Source organism: Amaranthus tricolor, chromosome 11 (assembly GCF_026212465.1).
Source record: "Amaranthus tricolor cultivar Red isolate AtriRed21 chromosome 11, ASM2621246v1, whole genome shotgun sequence".
In the NCBI taxonomy this organism is placed as follows: domain Eukaryota; kingdom Viridiplantae; phylum Streptophyta; class Magnoliopsida; order Caryophyllales; family Amaranthaceae; genus Amaranthus; species Amaranthus tricolor.
Genome location: NC_080057.1, coordinates 1,489,256 through 1,502,336, shown reverse-complemented (window position 1 = coordinate 1,502,336; position 13,081 = coordinate 1,489,256). Strand labels below are relative to the sequence as shown.

The window sequence follows — 13,081 nt, the reverse complement described above, 5'->3', positions numbered from 1 at the left end:
TTTATAATAAACCTACATTAGAAAAGAACGATCCGTTACACTTGGTATCAGAGCCAACATTATTCGAATGGTCGGATCTTCTTATCCGATACTAGGAAACACCGTGATAAATTACATTTTGAAAAAAAAAAAAATTAAAATTAGTATTTTAAATGAAATTTGTTTTATGTGTTTTCTGTGCTTAAAAAAAATATGTGATTTGCAATTTAAAATGTAGCTAACGCAACACTTCCCTACTTTATTGAAGATGCCAAGAGGTGGTGGTAGAGGATGTATCGCAAGAAGTGAACCTCAAGAGACGAGGAATGATTTTGCTGATGACACGACCCAGGATGCAAGAGTTCAGGCTCTGGAAAATCAGTTAAGAATGATGGAAAGGAATAATGAGAGGCTGCTGAACTTAATGGAGAAGCAGATGAGTCGTTTCCATGAAGATGATGAGGGGAAATTTTATAAGAGATTGTCTAGTCATCAACCTCCAAAATATGATGGAGAACCTGATCCAGTTCGCTTTGAGGATTGGATTGCAGAAATGGAGAAACTGTTGGAGGCTATAAACTGCCCGTCAAGGATGAAAGTGAGATTAGCCGCATTCTACTTAACAGGCACTGCTGAATTATGGTGGAGGACTGTAAAACAAACCGCCATAGATTCTACATGGGAAGAATTTCTAAAGAAGCTTCGTGATCAATTTTACCCACCCTCGCTTCAGAGAAAGAAAGAGAATGAATTCTTGTTTCTGAGGCAAGGAACTATGTCAGTGATCGAGTACACAAGTAAGTTCAGAGAGCTGGCTAGATTCGCTACCGAAATAGTGATCTCTGATCGAGGCAAGGCGATTAGATTTTTCGAAGGTCTGAACCTCAGGATCCAAAAAGGCACTCCTAGATATCAAGATTTTGATGATTTGTACAATCAAGCCTTAGAGTACGAGCGTATTTTGGAAAAAGAGGACGGGTTTAATAAAAGAAAGAATGAATCTAGTGGGGGCAGTAGGTACAAGAAGGCCAGGAATGAAGGGAAGAAGCCGTTTCAGACTGTAGCAAGGCCGACACAGTGGAAATGTAGGTTATGTGGAAAAGATCATCGAGGCCGAAACTGTAATGGGAAGATTGTATGTTACAAGTGTCACAAGGAGGGACATCTGGCTAGTAACTGCGGGGAAACGTTCAATCTGAGCAAAACAACATCAGAAGCTGCAGGAAACAGAGCATTTGGCAATCAGAGGAATGAGACTAAAGCATCAGTAGGCCTGCATGCAATTGGAGATCATTATGATGGTTTACACCAGGAGTTTGAAGTTGAAGGTAAAGTAATTTCTGGAAAATTTCCTGTTGGTAATTTTACAGCAAATGTTTTGTTTGATTGTGGAGCGGATAGGTCTTTTATTTCCAGTGCTTTTCTCCGCATATCTTCTATTTCTTTAAAACCTCAAAAATCCCACTTGTGTATCAACTTACCTGATGGTACACCTTACCTGTGTGATCGTATCTTTTATGATTTTTCATTGGAGATTTGTGGGAATCTTTTACCAGCTGACTTAATTCAATTTGATTTGGGAACATTTGATATAATTTTGGGTATGGATTGGTTGGAGAGATATTCAGCGGAGATTTTGTGTAAGGAAAAGGTTGTTAGAATAAAAACTTCCGAGGGAACAAAGTGTATTCGGAAGAACTCAAGATCTCAGCTAGAGACAATTTCTGTAATTCAAGCATCACAAATGATAAGACAAGGAGATGAAGGGTTCTTATGTTATGTTACTACTGAAGAAGTAAAACCTAAACCTAGTTTGCAAGAAACCCCGATCGTGCAAGAATATTCTGATGTGTTTCCTGAAGAATTACCCGGTATACCTCCAAGAAGAGAAGTAGACTTCCATATTGACCTTATTCCTGATATCACCCCTATTTCTAAAACTCCTTACCGTTTTGCTCCAGCTGAATTGGCTGAGCTGAAAAAGCAGCTAGATGAATTGCTGGAAAAAGGTTTCATTCGACCTAGCGTTTCACCATGGGGAGCTCCGGTCCTCTTTGTCAGAAAGAAAGATGGGAGTATGAGGCTATGCATTGATTATCGGGAGATCAATAAGATTACCATCAAGAATCGTTATCCTTTGCCAAGGATAGACGACCTTTTTGATCAGTTAGGGGGAGCAAGGGTCTTTTCGAAGATAGATTTGAGGTCTGGTTATCATCAATTGAGGATTGCTGAAGAAGATATTCCTAAGACTGCATTCAGAACCAGATATGGGCACTATGAGTTTCTAGTAATGCCATTTGGTCTAACGAATGCTCCAGCAGCATTTATGGACCTCATGCAAAGATATTTCAACCCTTACCTGGATAAGTTTGTGGTTGTGTTTATTGATGATATATTGGTGTATTCGAAGAATGAAGAGCAACATGAGCAGCACTTAAGGATAGTTTTAGAGAAGTTGAGAAAGGAGAAACTTTTTGGCAAGTTTAGTAAATGTGAATTTTGGTTAGAAAAGATATCTTTCTTAGGGCACGTTGTTTCAAAAGATGGAATTTCTGTTGACCCTGAAAAGATTAGGGCAGTGATGGAATGGCCGAATCCAAAGAGTGTTACTGAAGTAAGAAGTTTCTTAGGCTTGGCAGGCTATTACAGGAAGTTTGTGGAAAATTTTTCTAAAATTGCCCGACCGTTGTTTGAGTTGCTTAAAAAGGGAGTTCGGTTTCAGTGGGGCGAGAAGCAGAGTAAATCATTAGAAGAGCTTAAAAGGAGACTTACGACGGCACCTGTGTTGATCATGCACAACTGTGGGAAAGCATTTGAGGTATATTGTGATGCATCGAAGGAAGGTTTGGGATGTGTGCTAATGCAAGAAGGCAAAGTAGTAGCTTATGCGTCAAGGCAATTAAGGCCACACGAGTTGAATTATCCAGTACACGACATTGAACTAGCAGCTGTAATTTTTGCCCTGAAGTTATAGAGACATTATCTCTATGGAGTACCATGCAAGATCTTCACTGATCATAAAAATTTGAAATATGTCTTCACTCAGAAGGAGCTGAATATGCGACAAAGGCGGTGGCTGGAAATCATTAAAGACTTTGAAGTTGATATAAATTATCATCCCGGAAAAGCAAACAAAGTGGCAGATGCATTGAGCAGAAGGCCGAGGATATCTGTAAATGCTATGATGACGGTACCTTGGGAACTATACCGAGAAATCCAGAAGTTAGATCTAGAAATTGTTCATCACTATCAAGTTTTTGAGTATTTGGGAGCAATGACTATACAACCGACTTTGTTTGAAATAATTATAGAAGCACAACAAGAAGATCCCGAGATTATCGAGTTCATCATTCGAGTTCAAAGAAAAGAGATAGAAGCGTTCGAAGTGGGTGAGAAAGGTGAACTAAGAATGAACGGGAGATTGTGTATACCAGACAACACAGAGTTGAAAAAAGAGATTTTGAAGGAAGGACACCAAGGAATGTTTCACTTACACCCTGGTAGAGATAAAATGATTGAAGAATTAAGGAAATTATTTTGGTGGAAAGGTATGAGGAAAGATGTAGCTGATTTTGTATCTCGATGCTTGATATGCCAGAAGGTGAAATTTGAAAGGCAGAAGAGTTCTGGACTACTTCAACCACTAGAAATTCCTGAGTGGAAATGGGATTCCATATCCATGGATTTTGTAGTTGGATTACCAAGAACGCAACGAGGAAATGACATAATTTGGGTAATAGTTGATAGATTGACCAAAGTTGCAAGATTCCTGCCGATGAAGGGAACATGGTCAGTAAAACAATTGGCTGACGCTTATGTTCGAGAAATTGTAAGATTACATGGAGTACCGAGAACCATTGTGTCTGACAGAGACCCAAAATTTTTGTCACGATTTTGGGAAAAGTTGCAAGAAGCATTCGGATCGAAGCTATGTTTAAGTACTGCATTTCATCCGGCTACTGATGGCCAAACCGAAAGAACCATCCAGACATTAGAGGATCTTTTGAGATGTTGTATTCTTGAATTTTGTGGTTCATGGGAGCAGAAATTACCTTTGATAGAGTTTTCATACAACAACAGCTATCAAACCAGCATCAAGATGGCACCAAACGAAGCCTTATACGAGAGGAAATGTCGAGTGCCGTTGTGTTGGGATCAGATGGACCGAAATGTGCCTGAAGGACCAGATCTTATCCAAGACTCTATTGATAGCTTGAGGGTAGTGCAAGAGAATATGAAGGCAGCACAAAGTAGACAGAAGAGTTATGCAGACAACCGTCGCAGAGCTTTGCAATTTGCTGAAGGTGACAAAGTATTTCTAAAGATTTCACCAACGAAAGGAGTCCAACGCTTTGGGATAAAAGGGAAATTAAGCCCTAAATTTATCGGACCTTTTGAAATTTTGAAAAGAGTAGGGGAGGTGGCATACGAACTAGCTTTACCCCCGCGTTTAGCTAGAGTTCATAATGTATTCCATGTTTCTCAGTTGAGAAAGTATATCCACGATCCATCCCATGTGTTAGTTCACGAACCCCTCCAAATTGATGAAAACCTAGCTTATGAAGAAAGACCAATTAGAATTTTGGATCGTCAAGTGAAAGAATTGAGGAATAAAAGAATACCTCAAGTTAAAGTGCTATGGTCGAACCATCATGTCGAAGAAGCAACTTGGGAAAGTGAAACTGATATGAGAGAACGCTATCCCCAGTTGTTCATTTAGGTTCAAGTTTCTGGACGAAACTATGTTAAGGGGGGAAGAGTTGTAACAGACCGTTTTCCTTAATCTTAAATATTTTGACAAATTCAATAATCGTTTCGTTTTATTATTTTCTTTTTAATGCCATTTCGAAATTTTTATTCCAATCGTTTTTAAGCTCTTGATTTTCTTTTATGTATAATTTATTTCTCTTAAAATAAATTACCTAAATATTAAGTCTAGCTAAATTACCTACAATAACTTAATCTTTTTATTTCCTATATTAATTTACGATTAAAAATAAAAATATATATAATAATATAAAAAAAAAAAAAAGTAAAAGTAAAAATCTTTAAAGTTGGCGGCAAGATGGCTAGGTGCCAAAAAAAAATTAATGTAGTCTTATCTTTTACATAAAACCAAGAATAAGATCTTGGATTTTTGATTTTCTTACACATGAAGGAAGATTAAAATAATAAAAAAAAAAATTTAATTACTATCCTTAGCCTATTTATACCCAAAGAACCGTGGGTAAATGAAAAGAGGAGGAAAAAAAAAATCAGAAAAATTAATTCCTAAAAGCAAATTCCTAAAGAAAAATTCCAAAAAAACCCTAGAAAAATTCCTAAAAATTCTCAAAAATTTTCTAATAATAGTATTTAGTATTAATTATAGAAATTCAAGGGGAGGAAGCTAATTTTGTGGCTAAAAATTCTACAATAATTAATAGTGAAATTATTGAAGGTATAAATTCTTACATATATTTATTTACATGAAATTATGCCCATAAATTTTTATATGTGTTTATTATATTTAAATTTCATTTTCTGCAAATTTTGGTGAATTAATTCGTTGTAATTTAATTTATATGATTTATTCTTTGAATTGCCAAAAACCGCAAAATCTGAAATAATTTAAATTAAAATAGTAAATATTAATATTTTTAAACGAAATTTTTTCTGTACATATATATATATGAGATATAGATTTTGTATTAATTTCGTGAAATATTATTGAGTATAAATATTATTATTAATTTTTTCTAAAAAAACAAACCGCAAAATCTGAAATAATTTTAATTAAAATAGTAAACATTAATATTTTTAAACGAAAATTTTTCTGTACATATATACATATGAAATATAAGTTGTGTATTAATTTCGTGAATTATAGTTGAGTATAAATATTATTATTAATTTTTGCTTAAAAAACGCATAAAATAAGAAAATTCATAAATTGGTTAAAAATAAATAATTCTGGAAAAAAAATAATTTTTTTTAGTGTTACTGTATTTTCATTTCATTTAAATTATTAATTTTTATTTTTTTTTAAATTTTGTGATATTTAAATTTTAAAGAAATAAATTAATAATCTAAATTGTTATTGTAGGCAAACAGAAAGAAAAGTGAAATAATAATTAAAATTAATTTATTTTGGTGAATAAAAATATATACCAACTTATTTAATAAAAATTTATTTATTTTAAAATATTTCGTGTCGATTTTGATCTTACGGGAATTAATTATTCATGTACTAAATCTAAAAAAAAAAATAAGCTAATAAGAAATTAATTAAGCTTAATTGAAAATTTATCTACAAATAAATACTAAATACCCATTTTAGTTTAATAATAATAAATGATTATTTGTATGTAAGTCGTAATGAATTTATTTCTATTGTATGTTATTGTAATGTTGCATTTATATGAAAACAGTAACATGATAATAAAAAGGCTTGATAGTAAGGAAATGCCGAACCATGCTTCCGGCATGTAAAAAACGTGGGACGTGTTTTCCGGCACGTAAAATACGGCGAACACAGTAAGGTTGTTTAACCTGATCTGTGGCTCGAGCAACATTGTACTGGAGGAGTGACGACTCCCACTAAGTTAGGGGTTTTGGTTTACCTCACCCTAACAGGCCCTTACATATATCAAACAAAGATCATATGTGTTGCATTCATTAAATAAGTAATCGGATTCCACGCCCTAACACTCAAGCAGAAGTGTTTGTAAATCACGCCCTGGTACTCAAGCAGAAGGACCAGAAGTTATATATATATATAAATGAATCTAATATAAAAATGAATTCCCTATAATACATAAGATACCTTGCATATTATTTATTGCAATGCACTTATTTTTGCTTATTACTTAATTGTCGTGCATATACTATCCATACTTGTATAGTTGCGGTAAGTTTTTATACTCGGTTTTTTTAAAGCTGACCGATTTCCATCGGCTGTTCCCATATTTCGGGAGCAGATGCTGCAGGTAACTTTACATGAAGTTATTAAGAAGCTATAGTATTGTCTGTGTGATGTTATTATATATGTAGTTTATATTATGGGTATGTAAAAACGATAATTATGTATTAAAGAAAGATGTAATACGTAAAATTATATTTTAATGATTTAAGTTTTCTTTGTTTTTATTGAAAATTCTGTTTTGTCTTATTTGTTTTTCGCAATAACCACGGTACGATAGACTTCCGATTAGCATTACTTACTATATTTTATAATAAACCTACATTAGAAAAGAACGATCCGTTACACTTGGTATCAGAGCCAACATTATTCGAATGGTCGGATCTTCTTATCCGATACTAGGAAACACCGTGATAAATTACATTTTGAAAAAAAAAAAAATTAAAATTAGTATTTTAAATGAAATTTGTTTTATGTGTTTTCTGTGCTTAAAAAAAATATGTGATTTGCAATTTAAAATGTAGCTAACGCAACACTTCCCTACTTTATTGAAGATGCCAAGAGGTGGTGGTAGAGGATATATCGCAAGAAGTGAACCTCAAGAGACGAGGAATGATTTTGCTGATGACACGACCCAGGATGCAAGAGTTCAGGCTCTGGAAAATCAGTTAAGAATGATGGAAAGGAATAATGAGAGGCTGCTGAACTTAATGGAGAAGCAGATGAGTCGTTTCCATGAAGATGATGAGGGGAAATTTTATAAGAGATTGTCTAGTCATCAACCTCCAAAATATGATGGAGAACCTGATCCAGTTCGCTTTGAGGATTGGATTGCAGAAATGGAGAAACTGTTGGAGGCTATAAACTGCCCGTCAAGGATGAAAGTGAGATTAGCCGCATTCTACTTAACAGGCACTGCTGAATTATGGTGGAGGACTGTAAAACAAACCGCCATAGATTCTACATGGGAAGAATTTCTAAAGAAGCTTCGTGATCAATTTTACCCACCCTCGCTTCAGAGAAAGAAAGAGAATGAATTCTTGTTTCTGAGGCAAGGAACTATGTCAGTGATCGAGTACACAAGTAAGTTCAGAGAGCTGGCTAGATTCGCTACCGAAATAGTGATCTCTGATCGAGGCAAGGCGATTAGATTTTTCGAAGGTCTGAACCTCAGGATCCAAAAAGGCACTCCTAGATATCAAGATTTTGATGATTTGTACAATCAAGCCTTAGAGTACGAGCGTATTTTGGAAAAAGAGGACGGGTTTAATAAAAGAAAGAATGAATCTAGTGGGGGCAGTAGGTACAAGAAGGCCAGGAATGAAGGGAAGAAGCCGTTTCAGACTGTAGCAAGGCCGACACAGTGGAAATGTAGGTTATGTGGAAAAGATCATCGAGGCCGAAACTGTAATGGGAAGATTGTATGTTACAAGTGTCACAAGGAGGGACATCTGGCTAGTAACTGCGGGGAAACGTTCAATCTGAGCAAAACAACATCAGAAGCTGCAGGAAACAGAGCATTTGGCAATCAGAGGAATGAGACTAAAGCATCAGTAGGCCTGCATGCAATTGGAGATCATTATGATGGTTTACACCAGGAGTTTGAAGTTGAAGGTAAAGTAATTTCTGGAAAATTTCCTGTTGGTAATTTTACAGCAAATGTTTTGTTTGATTGTGGAGCGGATAGGTCTTTTATTTCCAGTGCTTTTCTCCGCATATCTTCTATTTCTTTAAAACCTCAAAAATCCCACTTGTGTATCAACTTACCTGATGGTACACCTTACCTGTGTGATCGTATCTTTTATGATTTTTCATTGGAGATTTGTGGGAATCTTTTACCAGCTGACTTAATTCAATTTGATTTGGGAACATTTGATATAATTTTGGGTATGGATTGGTTGGAGAGATATTCAGCGGAGATTTTGTGTAAGGAAAAGGTTGTTAGAATAAAAACTTCCGAGGGAACAAAGTGTATTCGGAAGAACTCAAGATCTCAGCTAGAGACAATTTCTGTAATTCAAGCATCACAAATGATAAGACAAGGAGATGAAGATGTTATGTTACTACTGAAGAAGTAAAACCTAAACCTAGTTTGCAAGAAACCCCGATCGTGCAAGAATATTCTGATGTGTTTCCTGAAGAATTACCCGGTATACCTCCAAGAAGAGAAGTAGACTTCCATATTGACCTTATTCCTGATATCACCCCTATTTCTAAAACTCCTTACCGTTTTGCTCCAGCTGAATTGGCTGAGCTGAAAAAGCAGCTAGATGAATTGCTGGAAAAAGGTTTCATTCGACCTAGCGTTTCACCATGGGGAGCTCCGGTCCTCTTTGTCAGAAAGAAAGATGGGAGTATGAGGCTATGCATTGATTATCGGGAGATCAATAAGATTACCATCAAGAATCGTTATCCTTTGCCAAGGATAGACGACCTTTTTGATCAGTTAGGGGGAGCAAGGGTCTTTTCGAAGATAGATTTGAGGTCTGGTTATCATCAATTGAGGATTGCTGAAGAAGATATTCCTAAGACTGCATTCAGAACCAGATATGGGCACTATGAGTTTCTAGTAATGCCATTTGGTCTAACGAATGCTCCAGCAGCATTTATGGACCTCATGCAAAGATATTTCAACCCTTACCTGGATAAGTTTGTGGTTGTGTTTATTGATGATATATTGGTGTATTCGAAGAATGAAGAGCAACATGAGCAGCACTTAAGGATAGTTTTAGAGAAGTTGAGAAAGGAGAAACTTTTTGGCAAGTTTAGTAAATGTGAATTTTGGTTAGAAAAGATATCTTTCTTAGGGCACGTTGTTTCAAAAGATGGAATTTCTGTTGACCCTGAAAAGATTAGGGCAGTGATGGAATGGCCGAATCCAAAGAGTGTTACTGAAGTAAGAAGTTTCTTAGGCTTGGCAGGCTATTACAGGAAGTTTGTGGAAAATTTTTCTAAAATTGCCCGACCGTTGTTTGAGTTGCTTAAAAAGGGAGTTCGGTTTCAGTGGGGCGAGAAGCAGAGTAAATCATTAGAAGAGCTTAAAAGGAGACTTACGACGGCACCTGTGTTGATCATGCACAACTGTGGGAAAGCATTTGAGGTATATTGTGATGCATCGAAGGAAGGTTTGGGATGTGTGCTAATGCAAGAAGGCAAAGTAGTAGCTTATGCGTCAAGGCAATTAAGGCCACACGAGTTGAATTATCCAGTACACGACATTGAACTAGCAGCTGTAATTTTTGCCCTGAAGTTATAGAGACATTATCTCTATGGAGTACCATGCAAGATCTTCACTGATCATAAAAATTTGAAATATGTCTTCACTCAGAAGGAGCTGAATATGCGACAAAGGCGGTGGCTGGAAATCATTAAAGACTTTGAAGTTGACATAAATTATCATCCCGGAAAAGCAAACAAAGTGGCAGATGCATTGAGCAGAAGGCCGAGGATATCTGTAAATGCTATGATGACGGTACCTTGGGAACTATACCGAGAAATCCAGAAGTTAGATCTAGAAATTGTTCATCACTATCAAGTTTTTGAGTATTTGGGAGCAATGACTATACAACCGACTTTGTTTGAAATAATTATAGAAGCACAACAAGAAGATCCCGAGATTATCGAGTTCATCATTCGAGTTCAAAGAAAAGAGATAGAAGCGTTCGAAGTGGGTGAGAAAGGTGAACTAAGAATGAACGGGAGATTGTGTATACCAGACAACACAGAGTTGAAAAAAGAGATTTTGAAGGAAGGACACCAAGGAATGTTTCACTTACACCCTGGTAGAGATAAAATGATTGAAGAATTAAGGAAATTATTTTGGTGGAAAGGTATGAGGAAAGATGTAGCTGATTTTGTATCTCGATGCTTGATATGCCAGAAGGTGAAATTTGAAAGGCAGAAGAGTTCTGGACTACTTCAACCACTAGAAATTCCTGAGTGGAAATGGGATTCCATATCCATGGATTTTGTAGTTGGATTACCAAGAACGCAACGAGGAAATGACATAATTTGGGTAATAGTTGATAGATTGACCAAAGTTGCAAGATTCCTGCCGATGAAGGGAACATGGTCAGTAAAACAATTGGCTGACGCTTATGTTCGAGAAATTGTAAGATTACATGGAGTACCGAGAACCATTGTGTCTGACAGAGACCCAAAATTTTTGTCACGATTTTGGGAAAAGTTGCAAGAAGCATTCGGATCGAAGCTATGTTTAAGTACTGCATTTCATCCGGCTACTGATGGCCAAACCGAAAGAACCATCCAGACATTAGAGGATCTTTTGAGATGTTGTATTCTTGAATTTTGTGGTTCATGGGAGCAGAAATTACCTTTGATAGAGTTTTCATACAACAACAGCTATCAAACCAGCATCAAGATGGCACCAAACGAAGCCTTATACGAGAGGAAATGTCGAGTGCCGTTGTGTTGGGATCAGATGGACCGAAATGTGCCTGAAGGACCAGATCTTATCCAAGACTCTATTGATAGCTTGAGGGTAGTGCAAGAGAATATGAAGGCAGCACAAAGTAGACAGAAGAGTTATGCAGACAACCGTCGCAGAGCTTTGCAATTTGCTGAAGGTGACAAAGTATTTCTAAAGATTTCACCAACGAAAGGAGTCCAACGCTTTGGGATAAAAGGGAAATTAAGCCCTAAATTTATCGGACCTTTTGAAATTTTGAAAAGAGTAGGGGAGGTGGCATACGAACTAGCTTTACCCCCGCGTTTAGCTAGAGTTCATAATGTATTCCATGTTTCTCAGTTGAGAAAGTATATCCACGATCCATCCCATGTGTTAGTTCACGAACCCCTCCAAATTGATGAAAACCTAGCTTATGAAGAAAGACCAATTAGAATTTTGGATCGTCAAGTGAAAGAATTGAGGAATAAAAGAATACCTCAAGTTAAAGTGCTATGGTCGAACCATCATGTCGAAGAAGCAACTTGGGAAAGTGAAACTGATATGAGAGAACGCTATCCCCAGTTGTTCATTTAGGTTCAAGTTTCTGGACGAAACTATGTTAAGGGGGGAAGAGTTGTAACAGACCGTTTTCCTTAATCTTAAATATTTTGACAAATTCAATAATCGTTTCGTTTTATTATTTTCTTTTTAATGCCATTTCGAAATTTTTATTCCAATCGTTTTTAAGCTCTTGATTTTCTTTTATGTATAATTTATTTCTCTTAAAATAAATTACCTAAATATTAAGTCTAGCTAAATTACCTACAATAACTTAATCTTTTTGTTTCCTATATTAATTTACGATTAAAAATAAAAATATATATAATAATATAAAAAAAAAAAAAAGTAAAAGTAAAAATCTTTAAAGTTGGCGGCAAGATGGCTAGGTGCCAAAAAAAAATTAATGTAGTCTTATCTTTTACATAAAACCAAGAATAAGATCTTGGATTTTTGATTTTCTTACACATGAAGGAAGATTAAAATAATAAAAAAAAAAAATTAATTACTATCCTTAGCCTATTTATACCCAAAGAACCGTGGGTAAATGAAAAGAGGAGGAAAAAAAAAATCAGAAAAATTAATTCCTAAAAGCAAATTCCTAAAGAAAAATTCCAAAAAAACCCTAGAAAAATTCCTAAAAATTCTCAAAAATTTTCTAATAATAGTATTTAGTATTAATTATAGAAATTCAAGGGGAGGAAGCTAATTTTGTGGCTAAAAATTCTACAATAATTAATAGTGAAATTATTGAAGGTATAAATTCTTACATATATTTATTTACATGAAATTATGCCCATAAATTTTTATATGTGTTTATTATATTTAAATTTCATTTTCTGCAAATTTTGGTGAATTAATTCGTTGTAATTTAATTTATATGATTTATTCTTTGAATTGCCAAAAACCGCAAAATCTGAAATAATTTAAATTAAAATAGTAAATATTAATATTTTTAAACGAAATTTTTTCTGTACATATATATATATGAGATATAGATTTTGTATTAATTTCGTGAAATATTATTGAGTATAAATATTATTATTAATTTTTTCTAAAAAAACAAACCGCAAAATCTGAAATAATTTTAATTAAAATAGTAAACATTAATATTTTTAAACGAAAATTTTTCTGTACATATATACATATGAAATATAAGTTGTGTATTAATTTCGTGAATTATAGTTGAGTATAAATATTATTATTAATTTTTGCTTAAAAAACGCATAAAA

General features: G+C 34.8%; 2 protein-coding genes across 2 annotated transcripts; both read left to right on the top strand.

The window, feature by feature from the left end:
- The first annotated feature begins 247 nt into the window (after window positions 1-247).
- On the top strand, window positions 248-1,427 carry LOC130826433 (uncharacterized). Its single transcript, XM_057692023.1, has 2 exons — window positions 248-1,307; window positions 1,396-1,427. The coding sequence occupies exons 1-2, from the start codon at window positions 248-250 to the stop codon at window positions 1,425-1,427; spliced, it is 1,092 nt and encodes a 363-aa protein (XP_057548006.1).
- A 6,010-nt stretch (window positions 1,428-7,437) lies between these two features.
- Window positions 7,438-8,617, top strand: LOC130826432 (uncharacterized). Its single transcript, XM_057692022.1, has 2 exons — window positions 7,438-8,497; window positions 8,586-8,617. The coding sequence occupies exons 1-2, from the start codon at window positions 7,438-7,440 to the stop codon at window positions 8,615-8,617; spliced, it is 1,092 nt and encodes a 363-aa protein (XP_057548005.1).
- Window positions 8,618-13,081: the final 4,464 nt, after the last annotated feature.

Excerpts from the sequence above, each read along its gene's own strand:
- LOC130826433 (XM_057692023.1), top strand. The coding sequence starts at position 248 with ATGCCAAGAGGTGGTGGTAGAGGATGTATCGCAAGAAGTGAACCTCAA. Across the intron at positions 1,308-1,395 it reads CCAGGAGTTTGAAGTTGAAG|TGCTTTTCTCCGCATATCTT; the intron begins GTAAAGTAATTT and ends TTTTATTTCCAG.
- LOC130826432 (XM_057692022.1), top strand. The coding sequence starts at position 7,438 with ATGCCAAGAGGTGGTGGTAGAGGATATATCGCAAGAAGTGAACCTCAA. Across the intron at positions 8,498-8,585 it reads CCAGGAGTTTGAAGTTGAAG|TGCTTTTCTCCGCATATCTT; the intron begins GTAAAGTAATTT and ends TTTTATTTCCAG.